At 49.0% G+C, this 13,384-nt stretch overlaps 3 protein-coding genes across 3 annotated transcripts; 2 read left to right on the top strand and 1 right to left on the bottom strand.

Moving 5' to 3' along the window:
• Window positions 1–393: 393 nt before the first annotated feature.
• ALT_5163 (mitochondrial nicotinamide adenine dinucleotide transporter 1) lies at window positions 394–1,719 on the top strand (the record flags this gene model as incomplete). The annotated part of the gene is made up of 2 exons (XM_033555406.1): window positions 394–865; window positions 938–1,719. The coding sequence occupies 2 exons, from the start codon at window positions 394–396 to the stop codon at window positions 1,717–1,719; spliced, it is 1,254 nt and encodes a 417-aa protein (XP_033411297.1).
• Window positions 1,720–3,862: 2,143 nt separating this feature from the next.
• On the top strand, window positions 3,863–4,879 carry ALT_5162 (iron sulfur cluster assembly protein 1, mitochondrial; the record flags this gene model as incomplete). Its single annotated transcript, XM_089599875.1, has 3 exons — window positions 3,863–4,011; window positions 4,068–4,091; window positions 4,171–4,879. The coding sequence occupies 3 exons, from the start codon at window positions 3,863–3,865 to the stop codon at window positions 4,877–4,879; spliced, it is 882 nt and encodes a 293-aa protein (XP_089455752.1).
• A 706-nt stretch (window positions 4,880–5,585) lies between these two features.
• Window positions 5,586–12,947, bottom strand: ALT_5161 (cytokinesis protein sepH; the record flags this gene model as incomplete). Its single annotated transcript, XM_089599874.1, has 13 exons — window positions 5,586–5,863; window positions 5,927–6,499; window positions 6,561–7,165; window positions 7,226–7,698; window positions 8,580–9,222; window positions 9,273–9,723; window positions 9,779–9,983; window positions 10,036–11,814; window positions 11,867–12,299; window positions 12,353–12,417; window positions 12,476–12,505; window positions 12,571–12,705; window positions 12,768–12,947. The coding sequence occupies 13 exons, from the start codon at window positions 12,945–12,947 to the stop codon at window positions 5,586–5,588; spliced, it is 5,850 nt and encodes a 1,949-aa protein (XP_089455751.1).
• Window positions 12,948–13,384: the final 437 nt, after the last annotated feature.

Below are 13,384 nucleotides of genomic sequence, written 5' to 3'. Positions count from 1 at the left end.
ATCGCTCAGACTTCCTATCATTTACATATTTAAACCCGGTATCGCTTGCCGGTTTTGGTATGGGGTTCATCATCCGTTGAGTTGCATTTTTCTCCTATACTGGAGCTGTCACTGCTACCGGCCCCGCCCTGTCTGCACCTCCGAATAGACAAAATTCTAGGCATATCAGCGCATTCGCCAACATCAGCTCAGTTACACTTATTCCTTCAGCCGCTACGCCAGACTGTGTCGCTTCCTGCTACCGCTCTAATTGACGAAGAAATATTTACGTCGAGACCTGGTTAGAATAGGGTTTACTGGGTTCCGGAGCGAGCACCGACATGCTCGGTTCCGGGAGCCCTCGTTGATTGCAAAGACGGACAGAGAAAGCTGCTAGGGAAGCGGACCGGAGCGATGTTTTCCGACGGTCACGGCAATTCAGGAGCCGCCAGTAGCTCTGAGGAGCAGCAGATATCGCACTCAAACGACCTTGCGTCATCAGACATTCAAGTTCCACCTGAAGCTCGGTCCAGCTCCAAGTTCGTCACAAATCTTGAGATATGGTCCACAAAGATACCGGATTACTACATTGCGCCATTCTGCGGCGCCAGTGCGGGTGTGGCCTCTGGGATTGTCACATGCCCCCTTGATGTGATCAAGACGAAGCTGCAGGCGCAGGGCGGATTTCTCCGACGAGGCGGCGGAGTCGTTGAGGCGAAAACCCTTTATCGTGGTATGCTAGGTACCGGGCGGATCATATGGCGGCAAGATGGAATTCGGGGTCTATATCAAGGATTGGGTCCCATGCTCTTGGGATATCTGCCTACCTGGGCCGTATATTTGGCTGTCTATGACCGATCTCGAGAATACTTCTACGAAACCACCGGTAAGTATCTCTGCGGTGTTCCTTTCTCTGAAGGTAGAATGTAAAGACTAATAATCCGCGTCACGTCAACAGATAGCTGGTGGCTTTCCAGAGGCTATGCGTCAATAACAGCAGGTGCTTGCTCTACTATAGTGACTAATCCAATCTGGGTCATTAAAACGCGGCTTATGTCACAAAGCCTCAAGTCCAACAGTGAAGGCTACACGGCTCCATGGCAGTACTCAAGCACTTGGGATGCAGCCCGCAAAATGTACAGGACGGAAGGGATTAGGTCATTTTATTCCGGACTGACCCCGGCGTTACTCGGCTTAACGCACGTCGCCATTCAATTCCCGCTATACGAATACTTGAAGATGGCCTTTACGGGGTACGGGATAGGGGAACATCCTGATAACGGTGGCTCCCACTGGATTGGCATATCTTGTGCGACATTTTTAAGCAAAGTCTGTGCCAGCACTTTAACCTACCCGCATGAAGTGCTACGGACAAGACTTCAGACGCAGCAAAGAACATCTCCAGCGCCTTCTCCCGAAGGGATCTCATTTCGTGGAGGGTTAGATCACCCACAAGACCGCGGGAGGCCTCCAGGAGCGGCTTCATCGGACGGCATGCCCAACCGCCCGCGGTATACGGGCGTGCTCCGTACATGTCAGACCATTCTGAGGGAAGAAGGCTGGCGCGCATTCTACTCCGGCATCGGGGTGAATCTATTCCGGGCTGTGCCGGCTGCCATGACCACAATGCTTACATACGAGTATCTCCGTAAGCTGATCGGTCACTTGCAACATGAGGGAGAAATGAAGTTGCGTATGGCAAATGATAGAGAAAGAGCCATACTGCAGCAGGATGAGTAAATAAGCAGCGAATGGCGCATACTAGACGTGTCTTGTTCTTTTCCTGTTTCGGTTGAACAATGCGATCTTGAAACCCCTAGAGGTTGACTTACGGACTTTCCATTCTCGCTAGGTGGGCAGTTGAGCTGAATATGTACTCATCCGTCTACAGCTTTGACCACACTATAATCGGTACCCTGGAGCAATGGGCGATCACTCGGCTGTCCTACGCTCAGCTCACTCCAGGAAAAGGCCTAAGAGCATGGTCATCGCTACGACATTTGTAGGACTTATGAACTCACTGATATATGTTCATCATGCTTTGCAGAATATGTATCTTACAAAGCGGTCTTTGTTGTCACATTGTCGTTTATTTCCCCCTTGACGGTTGCGTTGCATGACCTGCATCTTTGTACATACAGACATACATTTTTATTCAAACCATATCGACGTTCTCAAGTCCTCGAAGATACCGTCACCAAGCAGATAATACTAAACATTGAGCAATGTTTCCGATACACAGACTCAGTAGATCGCCCTCAAAACACCAAAATGATGTCTCTACTCCGTACCTCTCTGAAGTGTTTGTTTTTGTTCAGGTACCGCGAGATGATGTCACTTTAAATCACGTGATCAAATAAGCGACAGATTACTCCATATTGATTTTTCAATTTTTGAGCAATTTTCCCTCCGTCTCAGAAACAACAACATGCCTTATGACAGCGAAAATTTCATGCAAGGCCTGCCTTTGATGAAGGGGCACCGCTGCATTGCTTATTATCATCAGAGCTGTTATTTTAAACCTTAATGAGGTCATCAATGCAGATTCAATCTCCGTATGCTGTCTTGCAAGGAGGGCATGAGTTCCCAAGTTATCCTCGACTTTCCTTTGATATGATGAACATTCAAATGAAATGGTAGATCCAGATTACAATACCCTCTGGATATGACTATTCACATACACTGAAAATTCTGATCATGGACTTCGAGAGATGAACTTGACAACGACGCATTGTGTGGAAAGGTTACCTCAAAAATTTTAGTGCATAATGCATTATCTTAGTCCAAGCCGCAACAATCATGAGCATTCTTTCTTGGACTCCTTTTTTAACTCAGTCAATCTCAAGCCTCTGCTATCGTACAAATCCAACGCAAGACTACCTCGACCGATTTTGCCGCTCTGCATCTCTGCTCTCTTCTAATGCCTGCTGTACCCATGATTGGTCAGACTTTTCCACGGAGAACTTCTGGACCCTTGTAGTCGCGGTGACTGGGGACGATTGTGCTTCGCGGCGAGCGGAGTTGATCGAACTGATGCAGTAGGAGCATAGAATGATTGCCATGGTAAAGGCAGCTATTGGAGCATTGAGAGACTACTTTGTTGTTACTTCGGGGCAATAGAATGCCACTTGTGAGACAGGGCTGTGACAGCGCTGGAAGGCTATTCAATAGGTTGCACTTACTCCGGGTGTCCTCCCCAAGGGTTTTCCCGTTCCTCCTTTTTGAGTCATGGTAAGATGACTTCAATCCGTCTTGACAGCTTCCATTCAATGTCTCCAAGGCAGATCTTGGTGGAGTGAAGGTGGGCGGATACGGCGTAACAGTATCCCCGAGCTCCTTTATCAGATGGAGGGCAGGAAGATAAGCAAACTGATTACGTTAACCAGTACCACAAATACAGGCCCCTGTTGGCTGCAAATTCCCAGCCACGGTATCGCGGGGGTAATCAATCAGTTCCGCGTCAAGCTAGAATCGCCTCAGAACACCATCGTAGAAAACAGTACCGCAAATTGGATCGGTGGACCAACTGTAAATAAGGGCCAGCCCTGATTTGATGTTCAATACGAATTAATCAGCTCTTGGAGTCGGCATTTTAGTGCCTATTCTGGTTAAAACAATTGATGGCGAACACCCCCGAACGTCATAGTGTAGTTATCTCCGAGGCCGGACGGAGCGGAGGCGATGGTGTTGCTGGTTTTGGTTTAGCGCATATAAGCACAGGCGAGCCCCCGAAGAATAATTAATCGATCTTTCGTCGACATCACAACCTCGGGTACATCATCATACTCCATCAGCTTTCTCTTTTTTGCCTCATCATAAATCCAACCACGCATCACTTTTTAAATCGCTAGCTATACGGAAGTCAATCACACATCCATCAACCATGTTCCGCCGTTTGGCTACTGTCGCCCCTCGCTCAGTCGGCACTGTTGTGTCGCCTCGCATTACGCCGGCCATTTCCGGCATCCAGACTCAACCTATCACTAGGGCGTCTCCTGCTCCTCAGAGGAGAAGTTATCACGAGAAAGATAAGTATATCGATCAGTCTGGGATGACCAGTCAAATGCTGACCTTATTTGCACTGCTAGATCATTACAACAACCCACGCAACGGTATGTTTGCAATCTTGATATGCTACTTTCTTTTCCTCTTTTTCCTCGAAGCGTCAATGGGAGACAGATGAATCATCAGCCGTGGTCTTTCTCGTTTCAAGAAGACTCCTGTCAAGACCGCGGGGCGAAGTCTCATCAAACGAAGACGGATCCTATACGCGGTCTTCTACACCAGGGAGGACACTCTGATCGAATTCTGGACTTCGACTATCCGAAAGAATCAGTCACTATACAACGCTGTACGAGAAGACCGTTATGACCAATCGGCTTCCATCTGTCTCCTATGCGCTCGAGGAGGATCTCAAGTCTCAGCATTCTTCAAGCTCTTGATCAACCATGTACATGCTTCTTCAGGAACTGACATATTTGTAGTTGGCTCACTACCCAAGGATGCTCCTGATGTCGGTCTCGGTCTGGTCGGTGCACCTGCTTGCGGTGACGTTATGAAGCTCCAGATCCGAGTCGATAAGGACACCAGCAAGATCACCGACGTCAAGTTCAAGACTTTTGGCTGTGGTAGCGCGATCGCCAGCTCCAGCTACCTGACCGAGTTGGTGCGAGGAATGACGCTTGACGAGGCCGCTAAGATCCGGAACACCGACATTGCCAAGGAACTTTGCCTGCCCCCTGTCAAGTTACATTGCTCCATGCTTGCTGAGGACGCCATCAAGTCCGCCATCAACGACTACTACACCAAGAACCCGAAGGCCGCTAAGACTGATCTTTCTGGCACTGCGGCTTCCATTCCCAACGTGGAAAAGACCGACGGTAGCACCGCGAGTCTGTGATCCGCTTGTGCATGAAAAGTAACCATATATTCATCAAACACTATTACGGCGATACCAGATGAGATCTGTTAGGGTTTATTTGTTCGATTGACTGGCGTACCGAGACTGCAGATTGCTTGAATCATTAAAGCATGCGTTGCTTCATTGAATTCAACTGACGGGTTGAATTGTTTGTCTATGTATATTTTTCGTTTCTCATTTCTCCATGCTTTTTACTTTGTGCCTTGGAACATGGCATCATGATCATGAATCTTGTTCAGTCATAGGTTCGTCAATAAGAATGTGCATCACTGTGAGATATGATTCCATTTCAAAGGCATTATCACGTAGTTTTCGTACGCTACTTTAGTTTCAACAGGGCTGTAAGTAAACTCGTCCTCGGCATGCCCTGGAGCCGTCCTCTAAGCAAGGTATCGCATTAAATTATGAGGTATCAGGCTGAAGTGAACAGATATTCGATCTATGTAAATGAAAGATGTCTAGGCTTACAAAAGAAATCTTTGTACAAATCTCTATACATGTGGAGAAAACAGAAGAGGGGGAAAAGAAAAGAAACGAAAAACGCCGTCGCTGATGATGCACAGACAGACCGAACCCATCCGATCCGTCGTGTCTAGATGATGAAGATTGAAAGAAGATTGTACAGTGTTACAAGGACGTCGGTCTGGAGAAAATCGAACGGTATGTAGAAGAGCTGGCCGCTCTTCTATCCGATCAACCCAAGCCGACTTTTCATAGACAGCAGAGTCTCGTAGACGGAGAGTTTCAGTTCAACCCGGAGATAGCCTGTCCAGGCCCAGAGGAACTGCAAGAAGTTGAGTGGGCGGAGGATGCCGCCGGTCTCGTTGATGTTCTCCATCTTCTCTTCGAAGACGGTACGAGTGGCGTAGCGGGCTAGGATAAGGAATGTGCGTACGGGTCCCTGTCGGGTATGTAGATTTTCGTCAAGACTGCGGGCTGAAGGTGGGGAGCAGGCGATGTTAGCTGGGAATTCGAGATGAAAACAAAAAGATGGAAACGAGCGCATTGCGAGCGAGTATAACTTACTTAGATCGTTTGTCTTCAGAATCAAAAGGATGATCCGGGGTACCTGGCCGAGCAGCTCAACAAGCTGTTGCAGCATGCCCTCCCCGAGCGCACCGGAGATGTTCTCCTTTTCGGCAGCCGTGCGCGGAGAAGCGACATCCTTTTTGGCTAGCACGGTGTAATCTCGTCCGGTGATTGCGCTCGCAAACAGGGGAAATTGCTCGTCCGTGATACCTGCGACCTTGCGCGCATACTCGCGCATGCGGCCTTCATCCGCCTCGATAACCGCCAGCCAGAGCTTAGCATAGCTACGACGCAAGTCGCGTGGAATGTCGCGGTATAGGCCATGGTCGTAGAGGATGATATCGAAGTTGTGACGGCGTCGGTTGGGGTTCTTGCGAATGGCAATATTACCGCCATGAGGGTCGCAGTGTAACGGGGCATTGTCTCCGAAGATCATCTCGTTGAAGATATGCGCGAACGCGGCGGAGACCTCGTCGCGGTCAATATGGTTGGAGTCCAAATATTCGAGATCATCCGGACGATGGCCTGAGAGGAACTCCATAACCAGAATTCGCTTCTGCGCCCACATGACTGATTGAGGCGTTAGCAAAGCCACTGAACTTCTGTTTCACAATTATAGTCGACAACAAACCTTCCGGAATGACTAAAGGAGCATCCGAGTGCTTTTTGAAGTACTCACTAGCCCTCCTGGCATTCTCTGCCTCCATGCGGAAATCCAATTCCTGAGGTAGCGAGAAATCCATTTCATTCGAGAGCCACTCTAGATCATATTCGGGGAAGAATCGCTTCAGCATCGAGAAAGTAAACCGTGTCAATGCCAAGTCCAAAGGCACCCATTCGGCCAATGCAGGATGCTGCACTTTAACAGCAACCTTCTGACCAGTTTCCTTCAGCGTACCAATGTGGACCTGGGCGAGAGACGCGGCGCCAATGGGCAATGGCTCGAAACTCGAAAACAATTCATCGATGCGATGGCCTGTGTCGGTAACGAACATTTCCTCGACGGATTCGATAGATGAGACGGGACACTTGTCTTGAAGAGGGACGAAGGTCGTCGTCCATTCCAACGGAAGAAGATAGCCCATGCTACTGAGATGCTGGCCCAACTTTATAAAGATAGACCCATTCTTCTCGAGAACTCGTAGGGTTCGTTCTGCGCAACGCTTGTGACATGCTCGGATGGACTCTTGTCGTTCTTCTTCTGTAGGAGTCTCTTGCTTGAGGGTGACTCGGTAACTAGGAAAGCTCATGTAAGTGACACGCCAATAGTCTGAGATGCAAGAAGCCAGGTCTTACTCGTTGATACAGACAGCCAGAGTCCCCACAACTCGGCCTGTGCGCTGCGCAGCGCGATATATATGTTGTGCATCGTCCGATAAGGTCACCGCTGCAGCGCCGGCGACACCAGCGATGATTGCATACTTTAGGATCCTCGTCCGCGACTCCTGTGAACTTGAATGGTCCGATCTATTGTCCCGAGACTCGACCTCCTCCGGCAAGGTGGGTGATTTTGTAGAATAATATCGCGAAGACGGACATGTGCGGAATGACGGTCGTGCGTGTGAATGATGCTGACATGTGCCTCTTAATGGAGTTTGAAAGAAGATCGGGGACCGCAGAGAAGACGCAGACGAATGGTTGCGCTTTGAAGATTGGCTCAAGAAGAACCTATTCGGATTGTATCTGAACAATGCCGCTGGATCAAAATCCGATGCCCGCAATGGGTTGCGGAGCGCCGCTCTCATACCGAAAACAATCAGCACCGTGAACTAGACGACCATAGATCACTCGTAACCTCGAATCCCAAAAGTACACTCCGTTTGTACACGGTCATTTCATTGTATAGAACACAAATTCTGCCAGGAGGAATCTTAGGTGGCGGTTGTCGCCGCAATTCGGGAATTTTTCTCGCCCGCTGTCGGCCCGAAGTATGTTACACGTGATCTGTAAGTGCAGATATGGAAGACTGAGCGTCACAGGCTGTTCATAGATCAAATCTTTCTTAGTTCAACGAACTCGGAGAAATAACCTAACTGTTCATGATCTCATACGCCATTCGTAGTGTACTGGCGATCTAGTACAGATTGCTTCCTGCACATCGTATGGCACTCGGTATCCCATTGCAGCAAACCTAGCACACGACTTAAAACATCCTAAGATATCCAGATATACGGACTCCGAATGAGAGAAACGCCATTTTTATATTATTCAACAGTTCGACTAATCCCATTCAATTACTATACATGAAATGCGCCAAGGAAGACTGATAACAATGTTAGCTCATTGCAGACCAGGTAGAACACGAAGAATCTTCAGGGACGCCCATATGATGCAATGCATTTGGATGAAAGGCTGTGGAAATCTAGAAACTCTCGATTGAGAGCTAAAATGCCAAGCGGTGTCGAAGCAAAGGGGACAGAGGTAGAAGAAGGGAAAGCGAGTGCAGACCATGCCAAAGTCACCAGTCACCATCAGCATGTGTTTGACGCCGGCGTCGCGGGAGGATGGAGGGTCGACGTGACAATGAGCTCTGCGACCTGCTGTCTTCCTCAGGTAGAAGTTCGACGTGGGACAGTCTATTGCTAGACATCCCACGCGGTAGCCGATTTCTGGAAGCGCTTGAGGCATTGGAGCCCTTGCTTGCACCTACGGCAAGAGCGGGACTTGCACCATCTCTACTAGCAGGCCGCAGCGCCAGCGCTGACCCACTGAGAGCATTTCGCGGGTGCCTCTGGACCTCGCGTCCATCGAAGTAGCTTTTCGACTGACTTGTGCGAGGCATCGAAGGAGTACTCGGAGCAGACTGGTTTGTCAAAAGACCCGGCGGAGTAGTAGCTGTACTTCCTCGCCTCACACCTGGCCTGCGCTTCCCTAATCCATAGGATTCGCTTCTCTCATTAGCCTGAATGAGTTTTCCAGCCATGTCCCGAACGAGGATAGCCGGATCATGCTCCAGTTCTCTGATTGCTTCAAGAAGGCCATACTCTGCCAGAAGACCACCTTGGTCTTCGCTGGCCTCACAGATACTGGATATGATTCGCAGAAGGTTCAAGCGAACAGCAGCTTTGTTGTGATGCAATTTTTGCCTGATCCGGACAAACATGTCTTCCCGGGCGAATGTCAATGCTATGGGAGGGCTCAGCCTAAGGAGCTTTTGAAGCGGTTCGAGGAGATTCTCAAAAGCATTAGCCTTCGAGACTGTTAAGCATCTGATAATGGACTCTGTGAATGATGGCTGATCGGGGTGGTAACTGAGCAAGTGCTCCTCGACCTTCGCCGTTTCTTCCTGTAGCCTACGGAGATCAGTTTAAGCCACGTCTGCCGAAAGGCACAATGAGCTTACCAGGTAAAGATGGCATCCAAGGCAGTGACCTGCCAGTAAGGGTCGGAAAGCAGGGATATATAGAAAGGCAATCCTCTATTGCGCCATAGCTCACGACGGCCAACTTTTCCGGAATGTGCCATGTCGCAGAGGATTGGTAAAGCGAATTCCTTTAAGGGTCGCTCAGTCTTAACAATCTTTTGGAGCAGCGGCACGATACCGTTCAACGCAGCGTCCTCTTGCCGGGACTTATTTAGACGACACATGTTGTAGATTGTATTCAGGATCTGGTTGGAGACTTCTCGGAAGTGTGGCCGTTTGATGGTTGACCGCAAAAGATCAGTCAGCACGTCAATGGCGTTTGAGTTCTGCAGAGAGTCAAGTGTAGTTGACAGCATGGACAAGTTCTTGATAAACTTCAACATGGTAATTTGATGAGCAGGAGTCATGCGCTTCAGTTCCTTCAGCACCCCTAAGTATTTGGAGTCAGAAAGCTATGATCTCGCGAGGCAAGTATCCAAACTTACTGTGCAAAACAGTTCGTTCGGCAACCATCTCCTTCACATGATTTTCAGCCTGAGAGAAGACGAAGAAGATGCTGGCAATGCGTCCCTCGACTATTTCGGCGAGTTCTCCACCTTCGTCCAATACTCGGCTCAATACGAGTGAAAGAGGGTCTAGGACCGAACTGCGAGACAGAATTCTGCAGAAATCATTCTTTGGCGTTGATCCCTTGCCAGTGTCAGATGTTGACTGCATAGAGTCTGTGATGAACTGGACTTACTTGCAGCTCAAAGACGCTCCAAATTCCATTGACGCCTATAAGGACCAGATCTCGTTCATCCTCATAATCGTCCTCCAAAAATTCCACAAGAACATTCAACCCTCCGGCGCTGACAAACATCTGAAGGGTCAGGGTAGAAGTTTGATACATCTGCTGTACAAAAGCAGCTGCCTCCAGTCGGATCTCGCGCGGGTACTTCTTCGAAGCGAATTCATTGATGATTGGGATTCCCCCAACGAAACACAAGTTCTCTTGAATCTCGTAATCCTCATAGATAATTGCATTAACAATTTTCAGGAGACATGAGACGACGTCGCGTCGGCGGCATGTATCAAGAATCTCTAGTATCGGTAGCATGCCGTGGGCGCTCATAATGATATTTTTCGTTTCCGGAAGATCACAGAATATCGTCAACAATTGCTCTGAGATATCCTCAAGTACGTCTTCATCTTGAGAGGTCTTCAAAGAGCTCACTAGCCCTTCGACTTGACCACGGAGTCTAGCATACTTATCGCGCGCAATGTTGGCTTCCAAGTCCATTTCATCGAGCCCTTCCTCTAACTGGGCGAATGGATCATCTTCGTCGTCTTGGTCTCCGAGCCAAGAATTGTTTGAGTGTCGTGAATTGAGCATCAAGGTGCTTCTATCCGAGCTACCATCGCTGTCCGGCTTGTCTAGGGCCACCTCCTCAGCCCCCAAGATATCAGAGAAGTCTTCGTCTCTCTCGTTCTCGGCAAATCTGTGAATTTCTACCGCTGATCTATGACGCTTGGTTGAGAGCTGCCTCCGTAATTGGGGTTCCTGCTCGTCATCCTGAGAGGGTGTTTGATATCGGACTATCTCCTTTGACGGCGGAAGGTCTGCGAAATTCGAGGGATATTGATCTTCATCGGTCTCCTGAAACTGGTCAGACAAACAATCATCAACATTCGGATCAATATTGGCCTCCATGCTTACTTTCACAATGTTGAGTTTTCGGCCTAGAACGTCTTCGTCAGTTATTATGAGATCAGAATAATCCTCTACTGAGTTCTCCTTGTAAAATGAGGCTGGACGAGACTGTCTCGAAGGTGGAACAGGATTCTGCGTCAGATTTGGGACGTTATGTACGAAAGGAGTAGACCTTTTGGACTCCATCTGGAGCGGCGAATTTTGGGCGAATCCATCGTCCGCGCCGGTCTGCCTGAATGGAAAAGGTCGGATAGTCTGCAGAGGATCCGACTCTCCGCAGTGCAAAGTAGTCCGAAACGAGTCGTTGAAGTCTTCAAAACTATCCTCGGATTTGACAACCGTCCCATCTAGTGAGGCAAATGCCTTGAGCTTCTCAGAGGAAAGCATTCCTCCGAAATTATCATGCGGTCGAAGATGTGGTAGCTGCAGCGCACTAGGAGAAATGGCAGTTGCAAAGTCATCGTCCCAATTATCTTCGGCAGTTGCGTTCGACAACAGGGATTGATCTTTGGCATTGCTGACAACGGGGGCTGGAAGGGCGTCTTTAGTGGGGGTGTTTCGAGACGGCGGCTGATTGCGACGAAGCGGACTTGGAGTCTGATGATCGTGTCTGAATGGCTTCCGTAAAGTTCCCGCACCAGGAGACCGCAGAGCCTCGTTCCATTCTTGGACGCTTCTGACCGCTTCTTCATACTCCGTAGACTTCTTCGGCACCACTGAGTCCGATCTACGAGCATTCACGATCCAAGGGTGTTTCAGGAGCTTTCTTGCAGAGACACGAAGATTAGGATCTTTCTGGAAGCATTGCATCAGGAAGTCTTTGACTGCCTAGTATCGTCATTAGAAAGGAGGCCTAATCGACAGGGGACAAAGGACTTACCGGGGAGGCGCCTTGTGGAAGAGGAGGATGGTCATCATTAACAATACGGAACAGCGCCGGCATGGGCTGAAGATTGTAGTAGGGTGGTTTTCCTTCAAGCAATTCGATGACCGTACACCCGAGACTCCAGATATCTGAGGCTGTAGTTGCGCCTGAAAGTTCAATCACCTCGGGAGCCATCCAGTACGGCGTACCAACGACGCTCGATTCGCTCAGTCCAGTAGTGCGGCTGGCGACACCGAAGTCTGCAAGTTTGACGAGTCCCTCCTTTGTCGTGAGGATGTTTGCGCCTTTAATATCTCTATGAATGACACCCTGTTCGTGCAGATATAAAAGCCCATGGAGAACTTGCGACATGTATAACCCGACCAAATTTTCGGGAAAGCGACCGAAGTTCTTGGAGATGGAGTGCAAGGAGCCATTCTCACAATACCTACGTTTGTTAGCACCTTCGATATTTATTTGTTCGATGGACAAGAGACTTACTCCAAGATAATGTTTAAGGTTTCAGCAGACTTGACGAAACCATGGTACTTGACGATATTAGGATGCTGCGGCCATTCAGTCAGCTCCATGGAACGGCTGTGTTTGTTTGCGCCTGGGTCTCACATCTAGGTTCTTCAAAAGGTCGATTTCCAACTGCAAGAGCATATATCGTCAGTACGGCGTCCCTCGTAACAGACCGTCGGATCCAAATGCCATACCATTATAACTCGTAATTCGCTTTTCGGGAGGTCGGCCAACTTGATCTGCTTCACAGCAACAGTCTCCCCGGTGTTCCAGTTTAGCGCCCTATACACTGAACCGAATGCGCCTCTACCCAAACAGTCGCCCAATTGCTTCAACGTGCCAGCGTTAGCAACTCAACGATTGAGTACACATACAAGTGCCATATACGTACATAATCTTTGAGCTCGGCGACATCTTTCGCAGATGACTTTACCACTCTGCCCTCGCCGGATTTTTCGTCCCGTTTCGAGGGGCTGGATCCGAGTTTGGCGACTCGCGCTTTGGCTGGAGTTCCAGGAGTCCTCGAGGACGGAGGGGGCCCCTCATTCCCCTCACTAGATCTAGAGACCATTGCCGGAGAATTCAGAGGTAGGTGCCCCCTTTGTATTGAGTCGCTAGTCTCCGCGGTTGTCTCGGACCAGGTGGTCTCAGATGGAAAATGATCGATAAAGAAAAGGCAGGAGCCAGGGGTTGGTCGGATCAGTCATGTCAGCACGCTCTGCCATGGGAAGAAGACTGTTAGTAAAGTAATATAGCTGGTACAGGGAGAAGAATGTGTCAGAAAAAAACCGTTCGTCATCAAAATGGCATGATGAGAAGTTTAAGAAACATACAGGGGCCCTTCTTGCTCTCACGGTCATCGACATGCGCTGAGCATACACGCGTCCCTACACATGCACATCAGAGGCCTGCTTCTGAAATGCTAAGTTTGTCTTCTTATTAGTTGAACTTATCGTAGAAGAATAAGCTCATGATGGACCAGGAAAGTCATACTTACTGCTGTGTTCG

The sequence above is a fragment of the Aspergillus lentulus genome (assembly GCF_001445615.1).
Source record: "Aspergillus lentulus DNA, contig: Alt09, strain: IFM 54703, whole genome shotgun sequence".
Taxonomy (NCBI): Eukaryota; Fungi; Ascomycota; class Eurotiomycetes; order Eurotiales; family Aspergillaceae; genus Aspergillus; species Aspergillus lentulus.
This window is presented reverse-complemented; position numbering and strand designations above follow the sequence as displayed.